Source organism: Neocloeon triangulifer, unplaced genomic scaffold (assembly GCF_031216515.1).
Source record: "Neocloeon triangulifer isolate White Clay Creek 2 clone unplaced genomic scaffold, ASM3121651v1 ptg000001l, whole genome shotgun sequence".
Lineage (NCBI taxonomy): Eukaryota > Metazoa > Arthropoda > Insecta > Ephemeroptera > Baetidae > Neocloeon > Neocloeon triangulifer.
Genome location: NW_026775544.1, coordinates 10,150,727 through 10,171,776, shown reverse-complemented (window position 1 = coordinate 10,171,776; position 21,050 = coordinate 10,150,727). Strand labels below are relative to the sequence as shown.

At 34.6% G+C, this 21,050-nt stretch overlaps 1 protein-coding gene across 1 annotated transcript in view; it reads left to right on the top strand.

Annotated features, from left to right (window-relative positions):
* LOC132192921 (head-specific guanylate cyclase) overlaps positions 1-20,618 on the top strand; it is a 52,537-nt gene extending 31,919 nt beyond the window's left edge. Inside the window, exons 4-11 of the mRNA XM_059613157.1 lie at positions 592-983; positions 1,626-1,940; positions 3,663-3,842; positions 14,344-14,482; positions 15,561-15,727; positions 18,010-18,153; positions 19,243-19,397; positions 19,848-20,618. Of these exons, the coding sequence (XP_059469140.1) occupies positions 592-983; positions 1,626-1,940; positions 3,663-3,842; positions 14,344-14,482; positions 15,561-15,727; positions 18,010-18,153; positions 19,243-19,397; positions 19,848-20,034 (1,679 nt within the window). The 3' untranslated portion in view covers positions 20,035-20,618. The remainder of the gene's footprint in view (positions 1-591; positions 984-1,625; positions 1,941-3,662; positions 3,843-14,343; positions 14,483-15,560; positions 15,728-18,009; positions 18,154-19,242; positions 19,398-19,847) is intronic.
* Positions 20,619-21,050: the final 432 nt, after the last annotated feature.

Sequence of the window (21,050 nt, the reverse complement as noted above, 5' to 3'; positions counted from 1 at the left end):
GGCATTATCTCCTCACAATGGGCCGTAATGGCGGCAGTAATTGATTCAAACACACACGAGAAAGCGACTATTTGTGTGTCCTGTTTTACTATGTACCAGTTGAATGCAGCAATCAGTAGAATTTCGCTGAGCGAGCGAGTGAGCGCTTTAAACAGGTCACTGGAGTAATTCAATTGCAAATTTTGCGCTGAGTTATGTGCACACGTTAAACAATTGCACGCCTGAACTAATCTAAATATTTGGCATAACATTACACAGGCAATTCATTACGCAAATCATTATTCTAATAGACCAATTTAAATTTCAAAGTGACAGGATTATTTAGGCAGAATAACTAATAAATTATTTGTATTTAATTTAAAAAAATTCGAAAAAATTTTATTAATTGTTTTATATTTAAAATTAAAATTTAAAAATTTATATTTAAATAAAAATGAATTAATAAAAAAATGAATTATACTTTTGGTTTTTTCTTTAATTATTGTTTAAACAGCAAACAAAATACACATTTCTTCAACAGAAAATCTTCCTATAATGTGTTGAATCGTGTGCAAAATTAAAAAATAAAAATGATAAAAATATTTGTTTTAGACGCAGGGCCGATTTTGGAGCAGTTGGGTCGGTGCCTGATCGAGAGATGTCTGGGTCGGTTGGAACGCGCGTTCCGCAGTTTGGGGCCGGACATGCAGAGTCTGCTGACGTCCCTGGACGGCGTGCACGACGTGCTGCAGGGCGAGGAGGAGGACGAGACGCAGGAGGAAGGCTCGTTTGTCTGCAGCGTGGTCGCCCCCGGAGAGCTCGAGCTCAGTTTCAGCACGGCCCGCAAAGGGGTGGCGCAGCTGCTGGCGGGCTCGCTGGCTAAACTCGCCGACCGGCTGCACGGCACGCGGGTCCTCGTCAAAACCGTCGGCCACCGCAAGGACCAGGCCGGACTGTCCCACTACCTCCTCAGCATCTCCATCCCTCAGCTGCACACGACACAGGTAGATATTTCTATGCTAATCACGGAAAAAAAGGATTAATATTAATTTTCATTGTAATTTTTATATAATTAACCATATTAGCAATTGGAAACCTATTTATATTTACATAATTATTTAACTGAAACTTTTTATGTAAAAGTTTTTAATTTTTGTGTTAATTAAATTATTTAATTTTTTTTTAGTTTTAATATAAAATTTGTGCGTAATTTTTTTGATGATTTTTCATATAATTTTCCAAAAAGTAATTTTTATATAATAAAACTTACTTTTGTATAATTATTCTTGGGATGTAATAATTTGACGAATATTATGTAAAAGAGATTTATTTTAGATTGTTTTCTGCTCTATCTTGTTGGAATGAAGAAATTTTTATTATTATATTTTCTTATGACTGGCAAACGATTTACAAAATTAATAATCAAGAATTAAAGTAACCACCTAAACAATTTATTAACGCTTTAAATCAATTTCTATAATACGCTAAGAAAAGCAATTTACAGGAAACCAGAATTGAATTCGTTACATGATTCAATTTCAATTAATTCTTATCATTAAATTATAAATAAATTACGAGATTAGTCTCTTATAATGAATTTTGAAGAATGAAAATTGATTAATGTAAATTTGACCATTTATTGTTAGGCTGAAGTTGAATGTTTGGCGCCGAGTGCGTCGACTTCGGCGTCCGACCTGCGGATGAGCGTGTCCACCATGTGCAAGGCCTTTCCGTGGCACTTCGTCCTCGACCGCAACCTCGAGTTCACGCAGCTGGGCAGCGGCTTCATGCGACTGTTTGCCTCGGAAATGACTGATCACGGCCGTCACATAGGCACCTACTTTGACCTCGTCAAGCCCAGGGTGCCACTTTCCTTCGACGCCATTCTCAAGCGCTCAAACACGCCCTTCCTCCTCGCCATCAAAAGCGTCAACGGATCTCCCAATTCGAAAGCGGCACAGGTTTGTTCTTTATTTCAATTCTATTTAAAATTTTAATGTCAGTGACGTCAAGTTTCAATAAGAATTGTACAAAATAATTTTTTATTCTTGAATTTTTCATGCTTGATATAATTTCTTTCAATTTCGTGTCAAGCAACGATCCTGCTCAATCCCAAACAATAAACTACACTTGATTTCGAGTCTGATTAATCTTGAAAGGAGGAGTTCAATCGATTGGCTCGCAGGGAACAATGCTAGGCATTATTCATGGTGTCTATTCAAAGCCCGCGAGATTTGGCCTGCAAAGAGAGAGGTTTATTGATTGCGCTCGTCGCCAGCCACGATTTGTTATTGTGTTTCTCGCTTTATCCTTTCCTCACACCGGCACGCCAGGATTACCTGAGCGCCGTATAATTCTAAGAAAACGCATTCGATCTAAAAGTTTTCCAATTCCAAGTTTTTACAAAGCCAACTTTTATTCAACGTGCAAAGAGTATTTTTCCTTCAACAGTATTTACAGAATATACCATGCCTTGTTAATAAATATGAGATTAAATTTAACTTTTACTTTATACATTTTGCATTACATTTCAATAATAAATAGTATAATTCATGTTACATTATAAATTTGTTGATATCACCAAGAGTCTAGCAATTTTAATAGACCGTAGAACAATGTTGATTCAATTGGAACCGACTATAATTGATTATCCTCTAATTTTAAAATATATTCTAGTTTCCCCCCCCCCCCCCAAACATAATTCAACTCAAAGCAGAATATTACAGAAATTTCCTCATATAAGAATGTATTGTTTTTACACTAGATTATGATATTGTATTTTTATTAATCTCAAACATTTAAATTTAATGATGTCAACTTGATTGTTTAGTCAACTTAGGCCATTTTTACATTAATTAGCTTTATTCATTTCACTCTTTGAAGTATGCTTATTAAAAGTGTTAAGATATGAATTTTAAAATCAGTAATACGTTTACCAATTTCATATTATTTTTGGACCATAAATTTATGACATGCATTAAATTATTGTTTAAGTGAACTATGAATATTTTAAAATTTTCTACCGCAAGATATATTAATTAAAACACGTATCGCAAGTATCTATTCAGTTGAACTGAATTTTTATAGATTAAATTTAGCTTTCAAGTGATGTTTTGATTTTTAATTTAGCTACAAAATATGTTGATTGCTGACCACAGAGGAAATTCAGCCTCCTTATATTCAGAATCGCCTAGGCCCCTTATTTCCATTTAAATCATTACATAGCACAAGCGGAATGTAAATTCACTCAGGGATCGTTTGAGCCGCCTCATTATTTATGAAAAACACGTAAAAAATTGACGCTTGGGAGGAACTTGGCGAGCAGAAAACCGTTTTTTTTCCGCCTTTATTGCGTTCTCGGTGATTATACGATGCCGTCGCTGCGAAATTAATAAAAAGGAGGCAGCGACAGATGAAATAAATCTTTTGTAATGCGGCGTAGCATTCCGAAGAAAAGAACGAGCGATGCAAACGTCCTTCTTCGTCAAAAGCACTGGCCTAGATTTATGCCTTTAATAACGCGCAGTGCATGCGTTGAATGCAGAAAAGCTTCCGAGTCGCTGCGCCCCGGACGGACCCCTTTCAATTTAATCTCCGCTTGCATAAACTTTTCCAACCTTTTCCATAAATATAAATCCTTTGTCCGCGCTTTCCTTTTTTAATGGTTCGGTTTTGCTTTGCAGGGCATGGAGCTCAAGGGTCAGATGGTTTTCTGTCCCGAGTCGGACTCGCTGCTGTTCGTGGCGTCGCCGTTCCTGGACGGCCTCGAGGGCCTCACCGGCCGCGGCCTCTACATCTCAGACATTCCAATCCACGACGCGACCAGGGACGTGATCCTGGTGGGCGAGCAGTCCAGAGCGCAGGTACGCCAATATTTCAGCACACGTTGAGCCGCAGGCCAAATATTAGCTTTGCTCTTGACGGCAATTTGTCCCCTTGTTCATCGCCTTATCAACATTAATCAGTGCGTGTAATGCCTCGATTCTGCAAATATTGGACAGGCCCTGCGCCGCTAAGATAAAGCGCAATCGCATTTAACCTTAAAGGGTACAACAACCTTAAACAATTTAATCATACATTTGAACTAGGACAAGAAGAATTAGATTATTTAATTTGTCACTGGATCGCAATTAATTTGCATAAATTTTATCAATTTTCTATGAAGTCCACATTTATCAATAAAATGTGATTTTTCTGTCTGATATTCACAAAATTTATATTCTATTTTACTGAAAATTGAATGCTAATTATAACAATTGGACAGATACAACAACAATAATAATGACATTAAGGAAATAATTAAAAATAAAATTAGAAATTAATTTAACTCTTTCCATTGATTTTTTAGCATTTTAATGCACACCAATATTTGTAAAATTTAGATTCGTTTGTCATAATTCATAGAATATAATTTGAAGTCTTTCAGCTGAAAAAATTTAAGCGATATTTAGAAGAAGAAAAATTAAATTCTCTGAATTTATTTTTCCAGTAAAAATTTTATCTATATTATCACTAAATGATATATTTGTAAGCAAAGAAATTAAATTTGCTATTTTTCATTTGCCAAATTCGCATTTTTCTGTATGCACATTTTAAAATTGTATCCCCATTTCAGAATCAGTAAATTTAAATTATTACCTTTCAGTTATCTTTGATAAAAATAAAATACAAGTGGATTTTCTTCTTCCATGAATATAATTTTTGGGATAAAATTGTGACTTTTCACACGATTAAAAAAAAATTTCAATTATTTTAATTATGATACTGCCAAAAGTTTAACTTAAAAATGAATTAATCATGGTGCGCAACTAAAACTCTGTAATCTTAACATATTTTTTTACCCGTCAATTTAAAATTATCATGATCCCTTTCAAATAAGCCCAGACCTTTTGTAAGTCATTTTTATCAAGTTTCCTCCAAATAAGAGTAAATTTGATTGATTTTCAATCAAGCAGGTTTCTCTGCTGTCTAAAACACTGCCGCTCTGCCAAGCGAATCCATTTGAAAAGCAATATCATTCGCTTCGCACGCCTCCCGCTCGTCGACAGATACGCTCAAAGTTTGATTCGCGAAGGCCACCCAGGATTTGCAATTATCCTGGAGATAGGGAACTGCTGCCTGGCTGGGCGTTCATTATTTTATCATTAGATTACGGCCGGGCAGAGAATGGTAATTGAATTCTCCATTTGAGCTCGTGCAGATTAATCATGACGAAGAACGATTTGTGCTCTCGCGAGAGCAATATCCGCCCCGCGCGAGAATGTTTGCCTTTTCGCCCGAGCGCCGTACAATAACGCAAATTTAGATGTAAAAGTGCCGAGAGGTATGGATACGACCAGAGCACACACAGATTGTAATCCGCAGAAAGTTTTCATTTGACTCTTCAGTCCCGAGGCAACTTTCTTTATTTGCAGAGTTTAATTGAAATTAAAACTGGAACCGGCATTGGAAATCTTCATTCCTTATTACAAGTTCTTGGTTTTTATCAGTTTCATTTAAAATTAAAATCTATAATTTATTTGGCAATGCAAATCTTTATTAATCCCAAGTACACATATTTAATAAGAATATTGTTTCCAATAAATTTTATTTGCCCTTGTAAAAAATTTTATTATGAACTAAAATCACATTAATATATATCTTTTTAAGGTTATTTTTTAAATTTTGAAAATTATTTTCGCTTAAAATTTACATAAAATGGAAACAGCAGAAAATAAAATAAGCTTGCGGCTGTGATTTAATTAAATAAAATTTATCATTCACGACAATTTACGTGATATGCTAAAATTTTAATGGAATCAAAAAGTGCTCTCTCATTTCATGCACAATTTAAAAATATTTGAATAGCTCCCTCAGGTGTAGAAACTGATCGATAAATTTCATCAAATCAAATTGGTTTTATCACTCAAAAGCAGCGTACACGCCCTCTCAAAAGAGTTAAATTCTTGCCTGTTGGCTTTGCCTGCAAAGGACCAAATTCAGCGTTCAATTGGAAATCGGCGCGCAAAGTTCGCAGCCCGAAAAGCCCTTTGGCGCGTCACGTGCTCATTTTGAAATTCGCAGCACACTCGCGCACCACTTCTCGCTCTTGCCATTCCGTGAAAGCCTGCCTGCTGAATACGCTGAAGTCGCTCGCGTGTTGACGCAATTTGGCCAAATAAACTTTGTCGGCAGCCGAAATTAATTGCAGTCTACGTCAAACAACAATAGTCAACAAACCAGCATCGCACCTTTAAGACCCGCTTTGATGGATTTATCAAAGACGAGACTACATTTCATTCTGTGCTTTCGCTAAATTTCTTGATAAATTTTCTGAACTTATTTCACTAGAAGTTCTTTGCTGGTAATAAAAATAATTTCTTTTCATTTTATTATGTAATATTTTAATTGACTCTAATCGTAGCTATCAAAGCATAAATCATTGAATGCATCAAATTTTTAAAACATAGATTAATAGGAAAAATGAAAATATTACTCTTATATGTCTTGTGGAAAAAAATCTACTGTTTTTTTTTCAACAAAAAATCTATCCGCTTAATTAAGATATTGCCCACTCTAAAATTTTAATTTCATACAGTGCAAATTTCAACCAGAATGTTGTACCAAGGTTAAATATGTGAAAACGGTCCCAATAACCTGTAACATCAATATTTAATTTTGAAAACCTTTTTCCTGATTAGAAATAATTACTGAAAGTAGTAAACTACGGTCGATTGTGAAGAGTCCCATTGCAGAAAATCGATTTGAACGCGAGTTGACTTGAAGCAATAAACTTTTAAGCTGAAATTTGTTTTGCTAAATTTCAATTAAATTAGCAGAAAACTATTTTTCACCTCTTTTTCTGTGTTTGGGTCAGCAGCCGTTTCCAAACAAGTTGCCAATATGTCTGAAGTATTTCTAGCCTTAAATTTTTAAAATTATTACATGTTACCAAATTCTTATTTTACTTCACCTCGGAAACAGTGTCACCACAACACAAAACTAGCAAACAGAGCCTCACGGCGGATATTGTCAATATAATACAATAAATTATGGCCAATTCCACACTCTGTGCTTCCTTTTCAGTTGTTAAAATATTTGCTAGAATTGTGATCGTGTTGCTCGTCAACTGTGTAACATCTGCCGTCCAAAACAGTGAAAATTCTGAGTTTATGATGTTAATAGCTCGGGATAGTTCACAAAAGCACGATTTCAAATTCGCAATCTGGTTGACTGAGTAAAAATTCCTCCATGGATTTTTGTAAAATATCTTTTCCCTTCCGTTGGGATGCTGAAAATTTCAAAGATTGAAGAAAAATGCCCATTTCAAATGTTCCAATAGTTCACTATTTTACCTGAACATAGGTGAGAAGATATTTGTTAATTAAAGAGAACCTCTGCTTGACCTCCAAACAAATTACGTATCCCAACTGAGATTGCGTTGTATGGAGAATGAGGTGGAAATATAGACACAGATTTCCGACTTGAGCGAACCAATTCGGAAATTTTCCTGGCGACAGGATTATGCAGAAGAGAACCAATATGAATGCAAAAGGAGTTATCAATTCCAGCCATTTGAATTTTTGTGTTGAAGTTAAATCTATTTCAAGATGATTCAATTGCAAATCAACCTACAAAATAATAATAATTTATCTCAGGTATAGTCCATAAATAACTTGAATTTTTACTTTGTGAAGCAGTGAGGAAACCTTGTTGACCAACTGGCATCTCCGGCCAGTTAAAAGTGTAGAAGTGGCAATCGCAGAGAGGAGGACGTAAATTAGAAAGCTGAATTGCACATTTGCACCGCGTTCCAATGTCTTAGAATGTTCGTATATTTCATAAGAAGTTAGCAAATTTATAAATATTGCCAAACTTTTAAACAATTTGGAAAGTGAGTTATTAAAATTTGAGAACTTCAGCAATTTTATATGAATTGTGTCATCAAAAATAATTCGAAATGGCAAAAGACTTGTCAATTGCAGACAGGAGAATGTTATTGGATGGCTTTCGATAAAACCTTTCACTTGCGACTTCATGGCAGGAGCAGAGCAAACTGAATGACAATTTGTCTGATGAAAAATACTTATTGATCCGACCTAAAACAGATCAATAGCTGAAATGAATTAGAGAAATTTAATTTCATCTTTTATGAATACTTAACTAAGTTTAGTGCATTTTACGAATTCATTCTATATGGTTATTTTAATAAATTTGTATTGGTTTAATTTTCATGAAAGATTTCATACAGTTTATTCATAGCAAATTAAAATATTTTAAATATTATCTTATGTATTATGTAATTATCAGTAGTGAAACTGCTGTGCTATTGTGACAGAATGTTTTATTTTGCAAGTTTTACACACTTTTAAGTCTATTTCATGTTGCAACTTTTTACAGTGAACATCAACCAGAGTGCTGCACTAAAGCTAAATATGTAAAGACGGTTCCAATAACCTATAATACCAACATTATATTTAAAAAAATATAATATCGATAGGAGATAATTACTGAAAGTAGCAAACTGCGGTCAATTGTGAAGAGTCCTGATGCTGAAAATCGGTAAGTGCGCGAGTTGACTTGAAGTAAAAAGCGTTCAAGCTGAAATATAATCATTTCAAAATATTTTAAGTAAACAAAACGTAAGGAAAGTTAGTTCATAATGTGCTCAATTGCTCACCTCCTTAAATATTTCTGGATCCCCAGCCGTTTCCAAGCAAGTTGCTAATGTATCTGAAGCGTATTTTGCCTGATGTAGCAATTAATCAAATTGATATAATATAATATGATAATTATTATATATCTCACCTCGGTAACAGTGTCACCGCAACATAAAACCAGCAAAAAGAGTCTTGTAGCACATGTTATAAATATTACAACATAAACCACCGTTACTCGTTTTCCGTTTGATTCCGCGTAACCAAATGTGAATCCAAGAATTGTGATCACATTACTCGTCAATTGCGTCACATCCGCTGTCCAAAATGTGGCAAATCCCTCATTCATGATAGGAATGACTCGCGATAATTCACAAAAGCAAGTCTTTAAATTCGCAAATTGGTTGATCAAATGAAAATCTCTCCATCGATTTTTGTAAAACATCTTTTCACCTTCCTGCACTGGCTGAAAATTTTTATGATTTTCGGAAAAATTTAAGTCTTATTCATTTTCATACCTGAACCTGAGCATGTGTGAGCAGAAATTTGTTAATTAAACTAAAGCGCCACTTAAGCTCAAGGCAAATTGCGTTTCCTAGCTGAGACTCTGCTGTGTGGAGAAGGAGGTGGAAATAAAGGCACAAATTTTTTACATAATCAAAACAGGCGAATTCGTTTCGAGGGCCTACAACATTATTAATGCACACTAAAATAAATGTGATTGGAATTATTATTTCCACCCAATTGAATTTTCCTTTTTTGTTTGAATCGATTCCAAGATGGCTCAATTTTACATCAACCTGAATGCAATAGTAATTTTGATAAATATATATTTCATTCAAAGACTTATCCATACCTTATGAAGCACAGTAGATACGTTATTAACCAACTTGCATCTCCGGCCAGTTAAAAGTGTAGACGTTGTGATCGCAGACAGCAGAACAAAGATCAGCATGCTTATGTGCAAATATGCGTGGGAACCTTTTAGTGTTTTGGATTTTTCATAAACTTGCCAAGCCATTATTAAATTAGACACAACTGCCAAACTTATGAGCAGTTTCGCAACAAAATTAGTAACACTCGAGTACTTTATTAATTTTATGTTCAATTTTGCGTCCACAGTGGCTTTAAATGGCAAAAGACCCATCAATTTTAGGCTGGTGAATGTTATTGGATGTCTTTCGATGAAACCTTTCACTTGCGATTCCATGGCGGGTGCGAGCCAAACTGAATGACATTCAGTCTGATGACAACAAACTTATAATCATAAGCAAATCAATAGTTAGAATGAATATACTGAATACAATTTAATAATTTATCGAGTAAATTGGTATGATAAGAATAGTATAATTAATTTTTAAGAAGCTTAATTTTAATCCTAATAGAATATAAATAAGAAATTGACTTGTGTCTGCAGTTGATCAGTTAAAATTTATTAGATTATTATTTATTTTACATTACCAGGACGAAAATTCACTCACATTATAGTTTAAATGTTCTTCCTTAATACATTATTTTAATTTTAATGAGCATATCAACCAGAATGGTGTACTAAAGCTAAATATGTAAAAACTGTCCCGATTACCTGTAAATTTAAAAGCAAACTGTTAATTAAAAATGTTTTAATTACGTAAGCGCTGCATATTTACTGAAAGTAATAAACTGCGGTCAATTGAAAATAGGCCTAAAGCTGAAAATTGAAGAGTGCGCGAGTTGACTTGAATCAAAAAATCGTTAAGCTGAAATCGTTTTATAATTAAAATCAATTTTTTTATTTTCCGTATAAAAACAACTAATCTTTCCATCACCTCTTTTATTGTGTTATGGTCCTGAGCTGTTTCTAAACAATTTGCAAGATATTCTCTTGTATTATTTGCCTAGTAAAATATGATGTCTGTTATAATTAATAAGATTTAGTTGAAATTTCTAACCTCAGTTATGGTGTCGCCGCAAGACAAGACTAATAAAATTAGCCGTACCACAGAGGTTATTAATATAACACTTCGAGTCACAATAATTTCTATTCCTCCCGGTTCCAATAATTGGGCTGCAAGAACGGTGACCAAATTACTCATCAGCTGCGTCACATCTGCGGTCCAAAATATGGTGAATTCGTTATTCGTTGAGTTAATGATTCGAGCGAGATCACAAAAGCAGGACTTTAAATTTGAAATTTGGTTGATTTGGTAGAAATTCCTCCATGGACATTTATAAATCATCCTTCCTTCTCGCTTGGGCTGAAACCAGCAATATTATATAAAGATTATATCTATTTATCCATTTTTATACCTCGTCATGGGTGAGCAGAAATTTGTTTATTAAATTGAATCTTTGTTTGAGCGCAATGCAAATCGAGTATCCCAGCTGAGATTCTGTTGTGTAGAGAATAATATGGAAAAGCATGCAAACCTTTGCCACTTTGCCAAACCAATTTAAAGATTCGTATGAGGTCAAGAAGGCGCAAGAGATATTGAAAATAATCATAAAGGGGGCTATTGTTTCCACCAAACTGAAGTTTCTGGTTGAATCGATTCCAAGGTGATTTAATTTCAAATCAATCTACAAGAAAAACATTTGGGCTCACGTCAAATCCATTAAGATGCGTACAAACCTTGTGAAACATAATTGAAACCTTGTTGATCAACTGGCCTCTCCGACCGATTAAAAGTGTTGACGTGGCGATTGCAGAGAGCAGAAAGTAGATTATCATGCTTAAATGCAAGTTAACGCCGCGTTCAATTATTTTAAACATTTCGTTTAGTTCATAGGCCATTTTTAAATTTACACCAATTGTGAAAGTTAATAGAAGTTTTGAAAGAAAGTTGGTAGCTTTTGAGTATTTGACCAATTTTATACGCATTTTAGAATGGAAAATCATTCGAAATGGCAAAAGACCTGTCAATTGCAGACAGGCCATTGTTAAAGGATGGCTTTCAATAAAACCTTTCACTTGCAACTTCATGGCTGGTGTTGGGCAAACTGACTGACATTGGTCTGGTGACAAGAAGCCTATTGATCTATATAATGATATATAATATTCATTATGGGGGAAATTCAATTTCCAATCTAATTAAGTACTGTAATAATGTTAGCTAAACAATACTTTTTTATATAGTTTATTATTCACGGAAGGCATTAATTTAAAATAAATTTTTTTATACTAATTTATTCAGTGCCATTTGTAATGAAATAATGAAGCATTTTAAACTTGAGCTAAACTCAATCAGAGATATTACAATGTAAAAACACTCCCTAGAGATTGAGAGGAAATAAATCCCAAGCATAATCTCGTACAAACTGATGCAAACATTGCACACCCCTTGATTAGAAGTCTGAGAATTTCTACACCTCTCTCAGGCAGGCAAACTAAAATCCGCTAAAATCCGCGAGCGAGTTTTATTTAATTGAAAAGAGTTTCTCTCGTTTCGCTCGGCGGCGCTTATACATCCAATTTTGTGCTCCTCCTTTTAATTGCTGATGGCGAACGAAATTAATTAAGGTCTCGCACGCACAGCGAGTCTAATGGGATATTTCATTACAAAATTCACGGCCCGCAAAAAATTAGCATTTGAAAACAGGTTTGTTTTCTTGCCATTAACAGAGCACCTCGCGAAATTTTACATTTTCCACTGAACAAAGATAGAATTTTGTTTCGCAAGAGGAAAAAGCGCGAAAGTGTTAATTAACCGAAAAAGAGACAGCTCGCGAGTTCGCCGCGGGCTGTATTGCAATTTAATTAAAGGGTTGGGGAAAAGCGACGGGTGCGCGAAGAAGAATGGGCGGTTTGACAGGGGAATGCAGCCCTTGAGAGAGTAAAAGGAAGATGGAGCAGGTCCTTAGGCGTTTTACCCGCAGGTCGATATTTGATATATCATGTGAGCCAATTGAGCGGTAAATAGGAATGAGAGATGATAGATATCCGCCGACGAGCTATGTGAGAAAATAACCACATGCGGCGCGCGCGATATAATCCCGGTGCTCTGCAAAATGCGATGGATTTCCAGGCCAAATCTGTAAATATGTATGTATGGCGGCAAGTAAACAAAATCCTGCTGGCACATCTGAAAATATTTACTGCCGAAATGGAAGCTATGCTTGTTACCCGCCCGGAGGCTTTTCCCTTTCCCACGTACCCAAATCCGCTTTTCCACCCACATTTGGATATTTCTTGCTGTCGCTCAGATTTATTTTCTACAAGATTTCAGCCCGCACGTTCATATTTCTCTTAGTTTGCCTCCAAAACGCATTTAAAATAATAAATAATAGATTTGCTGCGATAATTTTTTTTTCGTCGATTTGATTAATTAATTTATTAGAAAAATTAATCTTTATTTTTTATTGAGACCTGAAAATATTTTTTCTTATTCAATCAAAGCAAGCTGTAAGAATAATAATATTCTTTTAATTTTGTTGAATTCACAGAATGCATTGACATCAAATTGTGTGCATTGTGAAATTGAACAAAAGAGTTATGAAAATTTAATCTATCCTTAAAGATCCACTCCGATCATTTTTATTGCTCTCTATTCTGAAAGATTGCTAAATTTGGAGTATATCTTGCGAAAACACTATGTGAAAATTCCAAACCGTTGCGTCGCAATCAAAAGAAAACCTAATACGAGTAATTCGCTTGAAAAACACGTGAGAATTGAGTTGCCAATCAGATCCATCAGTTTGGTCCAAAAACTGCAGGATTTGGTCACATTGGCGCTGACTTTGCTACTATTGCCCCACGGCGCTTTGCAGAAAACTTGAAAATCAGCGATCGCAGCGCCACAAGTGACAAAATCCTGCAGTTTTTGGACCAAACTGATGGATCTGATTGGCAACTCAATTCTCACGTTTTTCACGCGAATCACTCGTATTAGGTTTTCTTTTGATTGCAACGCAACGGTTTGTAATTTTCACATAATTCACATAGTGTTTTCGCAAGATCTACTCGAAATTTAGCAATCTTTCAGAATAAAGATCAATACAAATGACCGGAGAGGATCTTTAAAATAAAATAAGGTTTATAAGCAGATAGATTTATGATAACTAGTTTTAAGCACACATGTATGTGAATTTCGATGTTGATTTAATTGAATTTTTCTTACAATGATAAATGGTCGTACTTATTGTGAAGCGATCATGTTCCGAAGTAAAAAAGCGATTGGCTCCTTCCCAGCACCCTAAATCAAAGGTCTCACAAGTTGCTGGAGTCCTAAAGTGTCTTTTTTTGTGATCGCGTTTCAGCAACTGGCGGGTTAAATTGGTCCTCTCGCTGGGGCGTCGTAAATTTCACGCGTGCGTCTGTTCCTGTCGAATCCGGCGCACCTTTCTTTCATTTTGGCTTTGCCGGAATGCTCGTGTAAAAAAATGGCTGCTGCGGCTTCTCCAAAGAAGAGTGCAAACGTGCCAAAAGTTGCGCTCGTAAATTTGGGGAAAATAGCAGGCACCACTTTTATTACCTCTGGCGCATCCTCTTTCGCAGTCAGTCCGAAATATAGTCTTTTCCTGTGCTCGCGTTTCCACGCCACTGATATTGGCGGACAAAAAGAAACAGTCTGTTTTGGGAGTTTGAAATAAATTGTGCTGCCGAAGCAGAAAAGCAAATCGCGTGTTTGATGAAAAACTAGATTAGTTTGGCGAAGAGCCTCGGCAACTTTTTGCCCGATGAGGTGCTAATCTCCGATTGACCCAAATTACATCGGCTAGCAATTTCACGGGTGAAAAAATTTGATTTCAGGACGGCCTAAAGCGACGCATGGACAAGCTGAAGAGTTCGATAGAGGAGGCGAGCCTCGCCGTCGACGCCGAGAGGGAGAAAAATGTTAGCCTCTTGCATCTCATTTTCCCTCCAGATATCGCTAAAAGGCTTTGGCTTGGTGAGTTCAGTTAATATTCAGTTCAAAGAGTTCTTCTTTTTCGGTGCCGCGGGAGGGAAACCGCTGCTCAGGAATAGATCAAGGAGATCTAATTTCCTTCGTATTTAAAAGAAATCCAAATCCAACATGAAAAAGAAAATATTTAATGTTATTTTACTTTTACTTTCATGAAATATCGGAAGATATTTAAGGGGAAAAAATGATTTACTGTAAATTAAAGATTTACAACCTCAAGATATTAATTCTTAGCTTGAAAATAAATTATTAAATTTTTTTTTTTATATATGAATAAATACATTTTTATTTATATTTGCCAATAAAGAAACATAAAATATTTAATTATGTAATGTCATATTGATGTTAAAATATATTATATTTTTTTAATTTTAAAAGTTATTTGAAATTTTAATTTAATATTTATCACATTTATAAACATGTTATTGCATTTATTTATTTTATTTTTTTTTTTTTAAATTATCTTGATACTATATAGCTTCATATGATGACTTTGAGGGTGTTTTTTTAATTAAATATTGTTTTAAATAGATTTGCCTTTTAATTATTAACCCACGCTCTCATTAGAATCATGGGATCAAAAGTTGACTAACTCATAAATATAGCACTACCATTCATGCTGATCAACAATGTTTTAAAATAATTATTTACATAATACCTAATCAGTTTAAATAATAAATGTTAGTTCAAGAATGATTTGTATTCACACATCTCTTCTTGAGTTTGCAACTATATAGGAATTAATTTCTGTTTTTATTTCTTCTTTTTTTATTAGTTGAATTATGGCCTAGACATGATTTCCAAGACCAAAGCATCAAATCATTTTTGCAATCTGCTTATGCTTGCACTCTGCTCGCAAGAGTTCTTGACATAAAAGGAACAAATGCCGCGAGATTAAAATCAGCAGCACGAGTGTTGTGAGCTCGGCAGTTTCACTATTTTCCTCTTTTCTTTTTTTCAACGTGAAAGTCACATCTGGCATCGCAAAATGCACTTTCTGCAGTTTTTCCTCCATCTGCAGTGTGTCACGTTTTAAAATTGCTCTTATTTCGCTGCGTGACAGGCGAGGACATCCAGGCACAAACCCACGAGGACGTGACCATGTTGTTCAGCGACATCGTAGGCTTTACGGCCATCTGCTCCACGGCCACCCCCTTAGAGGTCATCACCATGTTGCAGTCCCTTTACAACCAGTTCGACCAGCTCTGTGGCCTACTTGACGTTTACAAGGTAATTTCAAATTAAAGTCAAAATGATACAAAAGCAAAATAGTAAAATTATTCGCCTCTAATAAAGCTGATGGAGTTGAAAGGGGCTGGGAATAAATTAAAAGTCGAACTTTTTTGAAAAATTAAATAAGAATATAAAAAAAGGGCAAAATTAGGTCAATACTTAAAGTTTAAATTAATGTATTTTATTTAATTTTTACACTTTCAATCCAAATTTCCATGGATGTAGCGTTTTAATGTTTGAATACATTTAAAATTGCTCATATTCACATAATTTAGATTCTAATAAGGAATTCAATTATCTTGGGAAAAAATGGTTCAATGTCTGATTTAAGTAAATAAATAAAAAATTATTCAGTATCTGAATTTAAAGTTGTGTATTTTTTTTAATTGCAATAATTTAACTAAGATTGACTAAGATTTAGCACTAGATTAACTTACTGTCGACATCTTTTGTAAAAACAATTAACTTTTTTCCAGTCAGAAAGTTTATAACAAGAAGTCGGGAAAGTTTTCCACCGTCCAAGTTCCGCCTACGCAATCGAGATTAACTTGCATTATCTTTCAAAGCTTATTAATTCCCGATGCGTTCGTGCTAAATACTTGGCTGCAGTCTTGTTCATAGTCGATAACTTCATAATTATCTGGAAGCGCCTGTTATTTGCCGGGTATACAACCTGCATCGCATACCAAGCGAGACGGCTGCATAGCTGCCGTTAATAATGTCTCCTCGCCATCGCCACCTGCCCCATTTATTTATTGCTCGGCTTTAAGCAGTAAATTCGAGTTTATGGGCTTTCAAGTTAATTTGGATTTTCCAAAAACAATTACGCGAATCCAAAGAAAGAACAACCTAATCTGACTGAAGCCGCTTTACCCAATTATAAGAGACAATTGTATTTTTCTTTTTCCCTTTTCTTTCATTCTCAGCCAGGATTTTGTTTTTTTTTCTCAGCCAACATAGCAAAAGCAAAGAAAGAAAGAAATGCTGTTATCATTATTTGGTTTGCTGTTGTTCTGTGGGTATAGAAAAGAAAAAGTCTGATAAAAACAATTCTTTCAGCTCTGCTTTGTTTGCTACAATTTTCTGTTGCCAAGCAAAACCTCCTTTATTTTTACGGGGAATGAAAAAGTTGAATTCTGCTGCGGCGGTAAATGTGTTAGTTGTTAAATTCAATTCAATTTGAAACAAAAACGCCTTTTGTCGCAGTTGTTGAGAGAAAAAGAATTAAAACCTTTGAAAATTTTCTACAAAACGGAAGCTGCCGTAGAGTTTCAATTATTATAGCTCCGTTTTATCTCTCAACTAATTGGTGTGCCAGGCCAGGACGAACACGAGCGTGAAATGGGTGAATGGCATGCGCGGTACCTTGTGTCTTTTAATTAATTAAGATGCAAAGGTTGCGAGCGCGTCTAAGGGTGATTGCTTTGCCGAGAAACTCGTCGAGTTAGTTTTCAAGTTGCAGCACTCGAAAGGAATAAAACGCACATAGAGCAGCGCACAATAATAACAAAGTTCTTGCTGCCTTCCAGCTTCTTGAGCATGATCCTGTTCAGCTTGCAAACTGCTCTTAATTACAACCGAAGAATCTCGACAAATTTCCGAGCTTCTACAGAACTTTGCTGAAGAGGTGAAAATTATTTTCAGAAATTTTACACAAAAGCAAACAATAAACCGTGCAGGCGGTTTATTGTAGGACGCGAAAGCCTTTATGAGTTTCCTGAACTTGTGATGATCTCATATCTCTGAAAGTGAGCGCGCGATTTATGTACTTTTAGCCTCACCAGCAAAGTTTCTGAGCGGAACAAACTCATCGTCTCGTCCTCCGGTGCTTAATCACTTTGAAATTACTTTCGAGAGTTCCTATTGAAATGGCGTGCAATCAAAATAAAATGTTTATATATGAAAGGCGACGACAAACTTTCAAGTTTTATCACTCGCTCCAATAATGCTCAAGATATTATGAAGCTATAAAAGGATTTAATTCATCGCCAGATCGATAAATTATTAATCTGTGGTCTTATTATGTAATGTTGGAAAGGAATGGTGAATTCGTCTTACAGCAAAAACCAGTCCTTTGAGAAAACATATTTATCTGACCTAAAAAATGAAGCTTATTTTTATTTCAAAATAAAAAATTCCAGTTATTTATTTGATATTGTCTTCTGGCTTTTTTTTATTTTTTTCACGCAGTAAATAAAAAATTTGAAATTTGTCTCCAGCTTATCACAATAAATTCAATGCAAAGTGTGTTTATGTGTGTGTTTTTTTTATGTCCGCAGGTTGAAACAATTGGTGACGCGTACTGCGTGGCCGCGGGTCTCCACAAGCGGAGCTCAACTCACGCGCAACAAACGGCGTGGATGGCCCTCAGCATGATTGATGCGTGTTCCAGCCACAAAACCCACATGGGCCAGCCAATCAGGGTGAGAACCTAATGAATGACCCTTTTTATCGTTCGTGAGAACTGCGCGCAGGGTAAAGTGAGAAGCGCAGGAAAGAGCTCGCGGAGGCAGCCAGCGTGACGCGATCAAGATATTTCAGTCAGTCAATCTCAAGCCGTGTAATTCGAAAGCAAACAAAAACCAAGGCGCGTCCATCAGCCGGCCAATAATTCACGTTCAAGCCAACCGCGATTAAAATCAAACTCAAGTCTGACACGTATTTCAAGCACTAATCGATCTTGGTATTTTGATCCGGTTCGTCTTTTTTACAATTTCAAAATTTATGAGATTTTTGTTCATCAAAAGTCACTAAATTTTTTTGTTACTGATATATTTCTCAAACAGAATGATTTTTTCTTTTTTTATGTTTGACATAAATTATTTTCAAAATAAGTGAGTGAAAATGTGTAACAAACAATTTTAAACATCGAGCTTTGACTCTCATTGTCACACAATATTATTACATATTTTATTCATTCAATGTTACACTTGTAATCTGAACTGATGAATAGATTTCTTTCTGTTGATATTTCCTTTTTCTTTTGTTTGCTCAAAGATTTTATAAGAGTCAAGTAATATCTTAAAATTCTTAAATTACGATTTTAATACGTTTTATTTATTATAACAAATAACTTTTATCTTTTATGTATTTGTTAATCACTTTAATAATTAATAATAAATCCTACAGTTTTTTACGGAAAACCTATTTAAACTTTTAAATGAATTATAAAATTTTTTTATTTACGATAATATTTATTTTAAATATTTTTATATTTTAAAATACTTTGGGAATGTTACATATTAGATTAATTTACGTTATACATTCTTTGTTTATAAAATATATATTTTTGCCATTTTTGCCATCGCTTGTACTTGCTGCAAAGAGAATAGATTTGTCTTATAATAATTCAATATTTAATCAATTGAGTCAATGACAACACCAAAATTATTAATCTTAAAAAAAATATGTTTTACTCCCTTGTAATGATTGAAATGATTAGTATAAATGATGCGAATGATGCATTTGAGAAGTTATTGCCTAATGTTACTAAATGTCGCTAACTGTTACAGATGAGAATTGGATTGCATACTGGCTCCGTTCTGGCTGGCGTTGTTGGCATCAAAATGCCCCGCTATTGTCTCTTTGGGCACAACGTCACTGTGGCCAATAAATTTGAAAGCGGTAGCGAGCCACTTAAAGTCAACATTAGCCCAACCACTCATGCGTATGTATTCATTATCCCTTTACACATATAACAAGCATCATAATTTACGTTTCGGTGGATGTACTTAATTTATACGGAAAAAAACTATAATTAAAATATATTTTTATATTATTGCTTAATTTCATCAATCAATTAAATAATATTTTATATCACAAATATTATTTAACAATAGACAGGCATTTTTTCTCCATTTTGCCATTTAATCTGAGGAAAAATTTATTTCTGAAATTAAATAAATTTAATAATAAATTATCATTAAAAACCCAAATCAATTGTTAAAAAATTCCTACTTTTTATTTGCCTTGAAATTTCATTAACTAAAGAGCATTATTAATTAAATCATTATTTATCTTACCTAATTCATAATTTTGTCCATGACAGGACAGAGATTTGACTTGCCATTAATCTAGGACTTTAATTAATGAAGCTCATCTTTTGAAACACCTGCAGGTGCCTGGTGAAAGACAAAGGTTTCACTTTCGAGGCGCGACCGCGTTCCTGCCTGCCCAACGGTTTTGTGGCTGCCGAGGACGAGACTTGCCACTTCCTGCTGGGCTACAGCCACCCCCTGCAGGAACCGCAGTCAGCACCCCTGGCAGACCACGTGGCCAGAGCCATGATCGACCTCGAGCAGTGAATCCCTGCCGAAAACAAACTTTTCATCTGCTGGTGTAAATTAAAAAAAAAAAAAAAATGAGAGAAAAAAGTATTAAAAGCACGGTGTTGTTCATTGTGTTCTGTGCTGCTGGAGAAACTGTTGAGCTAAATTGCAGTGCTACTTTTTTGTTTATGTTATAAAAATAAGTGTGGACCACTAATTGTTCATGCACAGGCAAATGGTTGGTGTTGAGAGCTTTGGTGTTCTTGTTAATGTTAGACCAGGAAAATCTCGGAGTTTTCTCACTTGTACGTATTCAGCGCGAATCTCATTAATTCATTTAATTTTGCGGGCCATTAGACTGCACTATCAATATGTGTGTGTGTAATAAAAATGCTCCCAAGCGGCGGTTGTTTTTCTCCGAGTTGTCGAACGAAAATTAAACACCTCTTCACACTTGCAGACAAACAAATACACAAGATTTAAAGGGAATAAACTACGCTTATCTGAGCTGAGTGTCACTTTTGAGTGTGTAAGCAATACCCCAGTGCAGCAAAATTCACTTCTATGAGTGTATTCAGTGAATAAAATGGAAAATTACTAGTCAATAAAGATATTATTTGGAAAAGTGAATAGTGGTTTTCTTATATGAGAAATTAATAAGTCTTAAATTTGAAAAATAAATAGATAAAAAAATGGTTTGGTTTACTTTAAAAATTATTGAAATTAAAAAAATCCGTTTTCTTCACTTCTAGGTAATACCTTCATAATTTTCTTTTTAGTAGAAAGCAATAAAACATTATATAATCAATAAAAAATTTTTTGCTCACATCTTAATTATGTTACCAAATAAAACTTTTTAAATATTATTTTTATGTTTAAATTTTTAAATTAAATAATTTAAATATTTAAATGATAATTTAAATGATATATAAAACTTTAAGATTTATTATAAGTATAATGAATTATATTTTATTTTATTCATTAAATTGACTATCACAACATGTTGGTTTTGTCATCTTTTTGAGCGTAGCTTGACGGTATCTGGCACATTG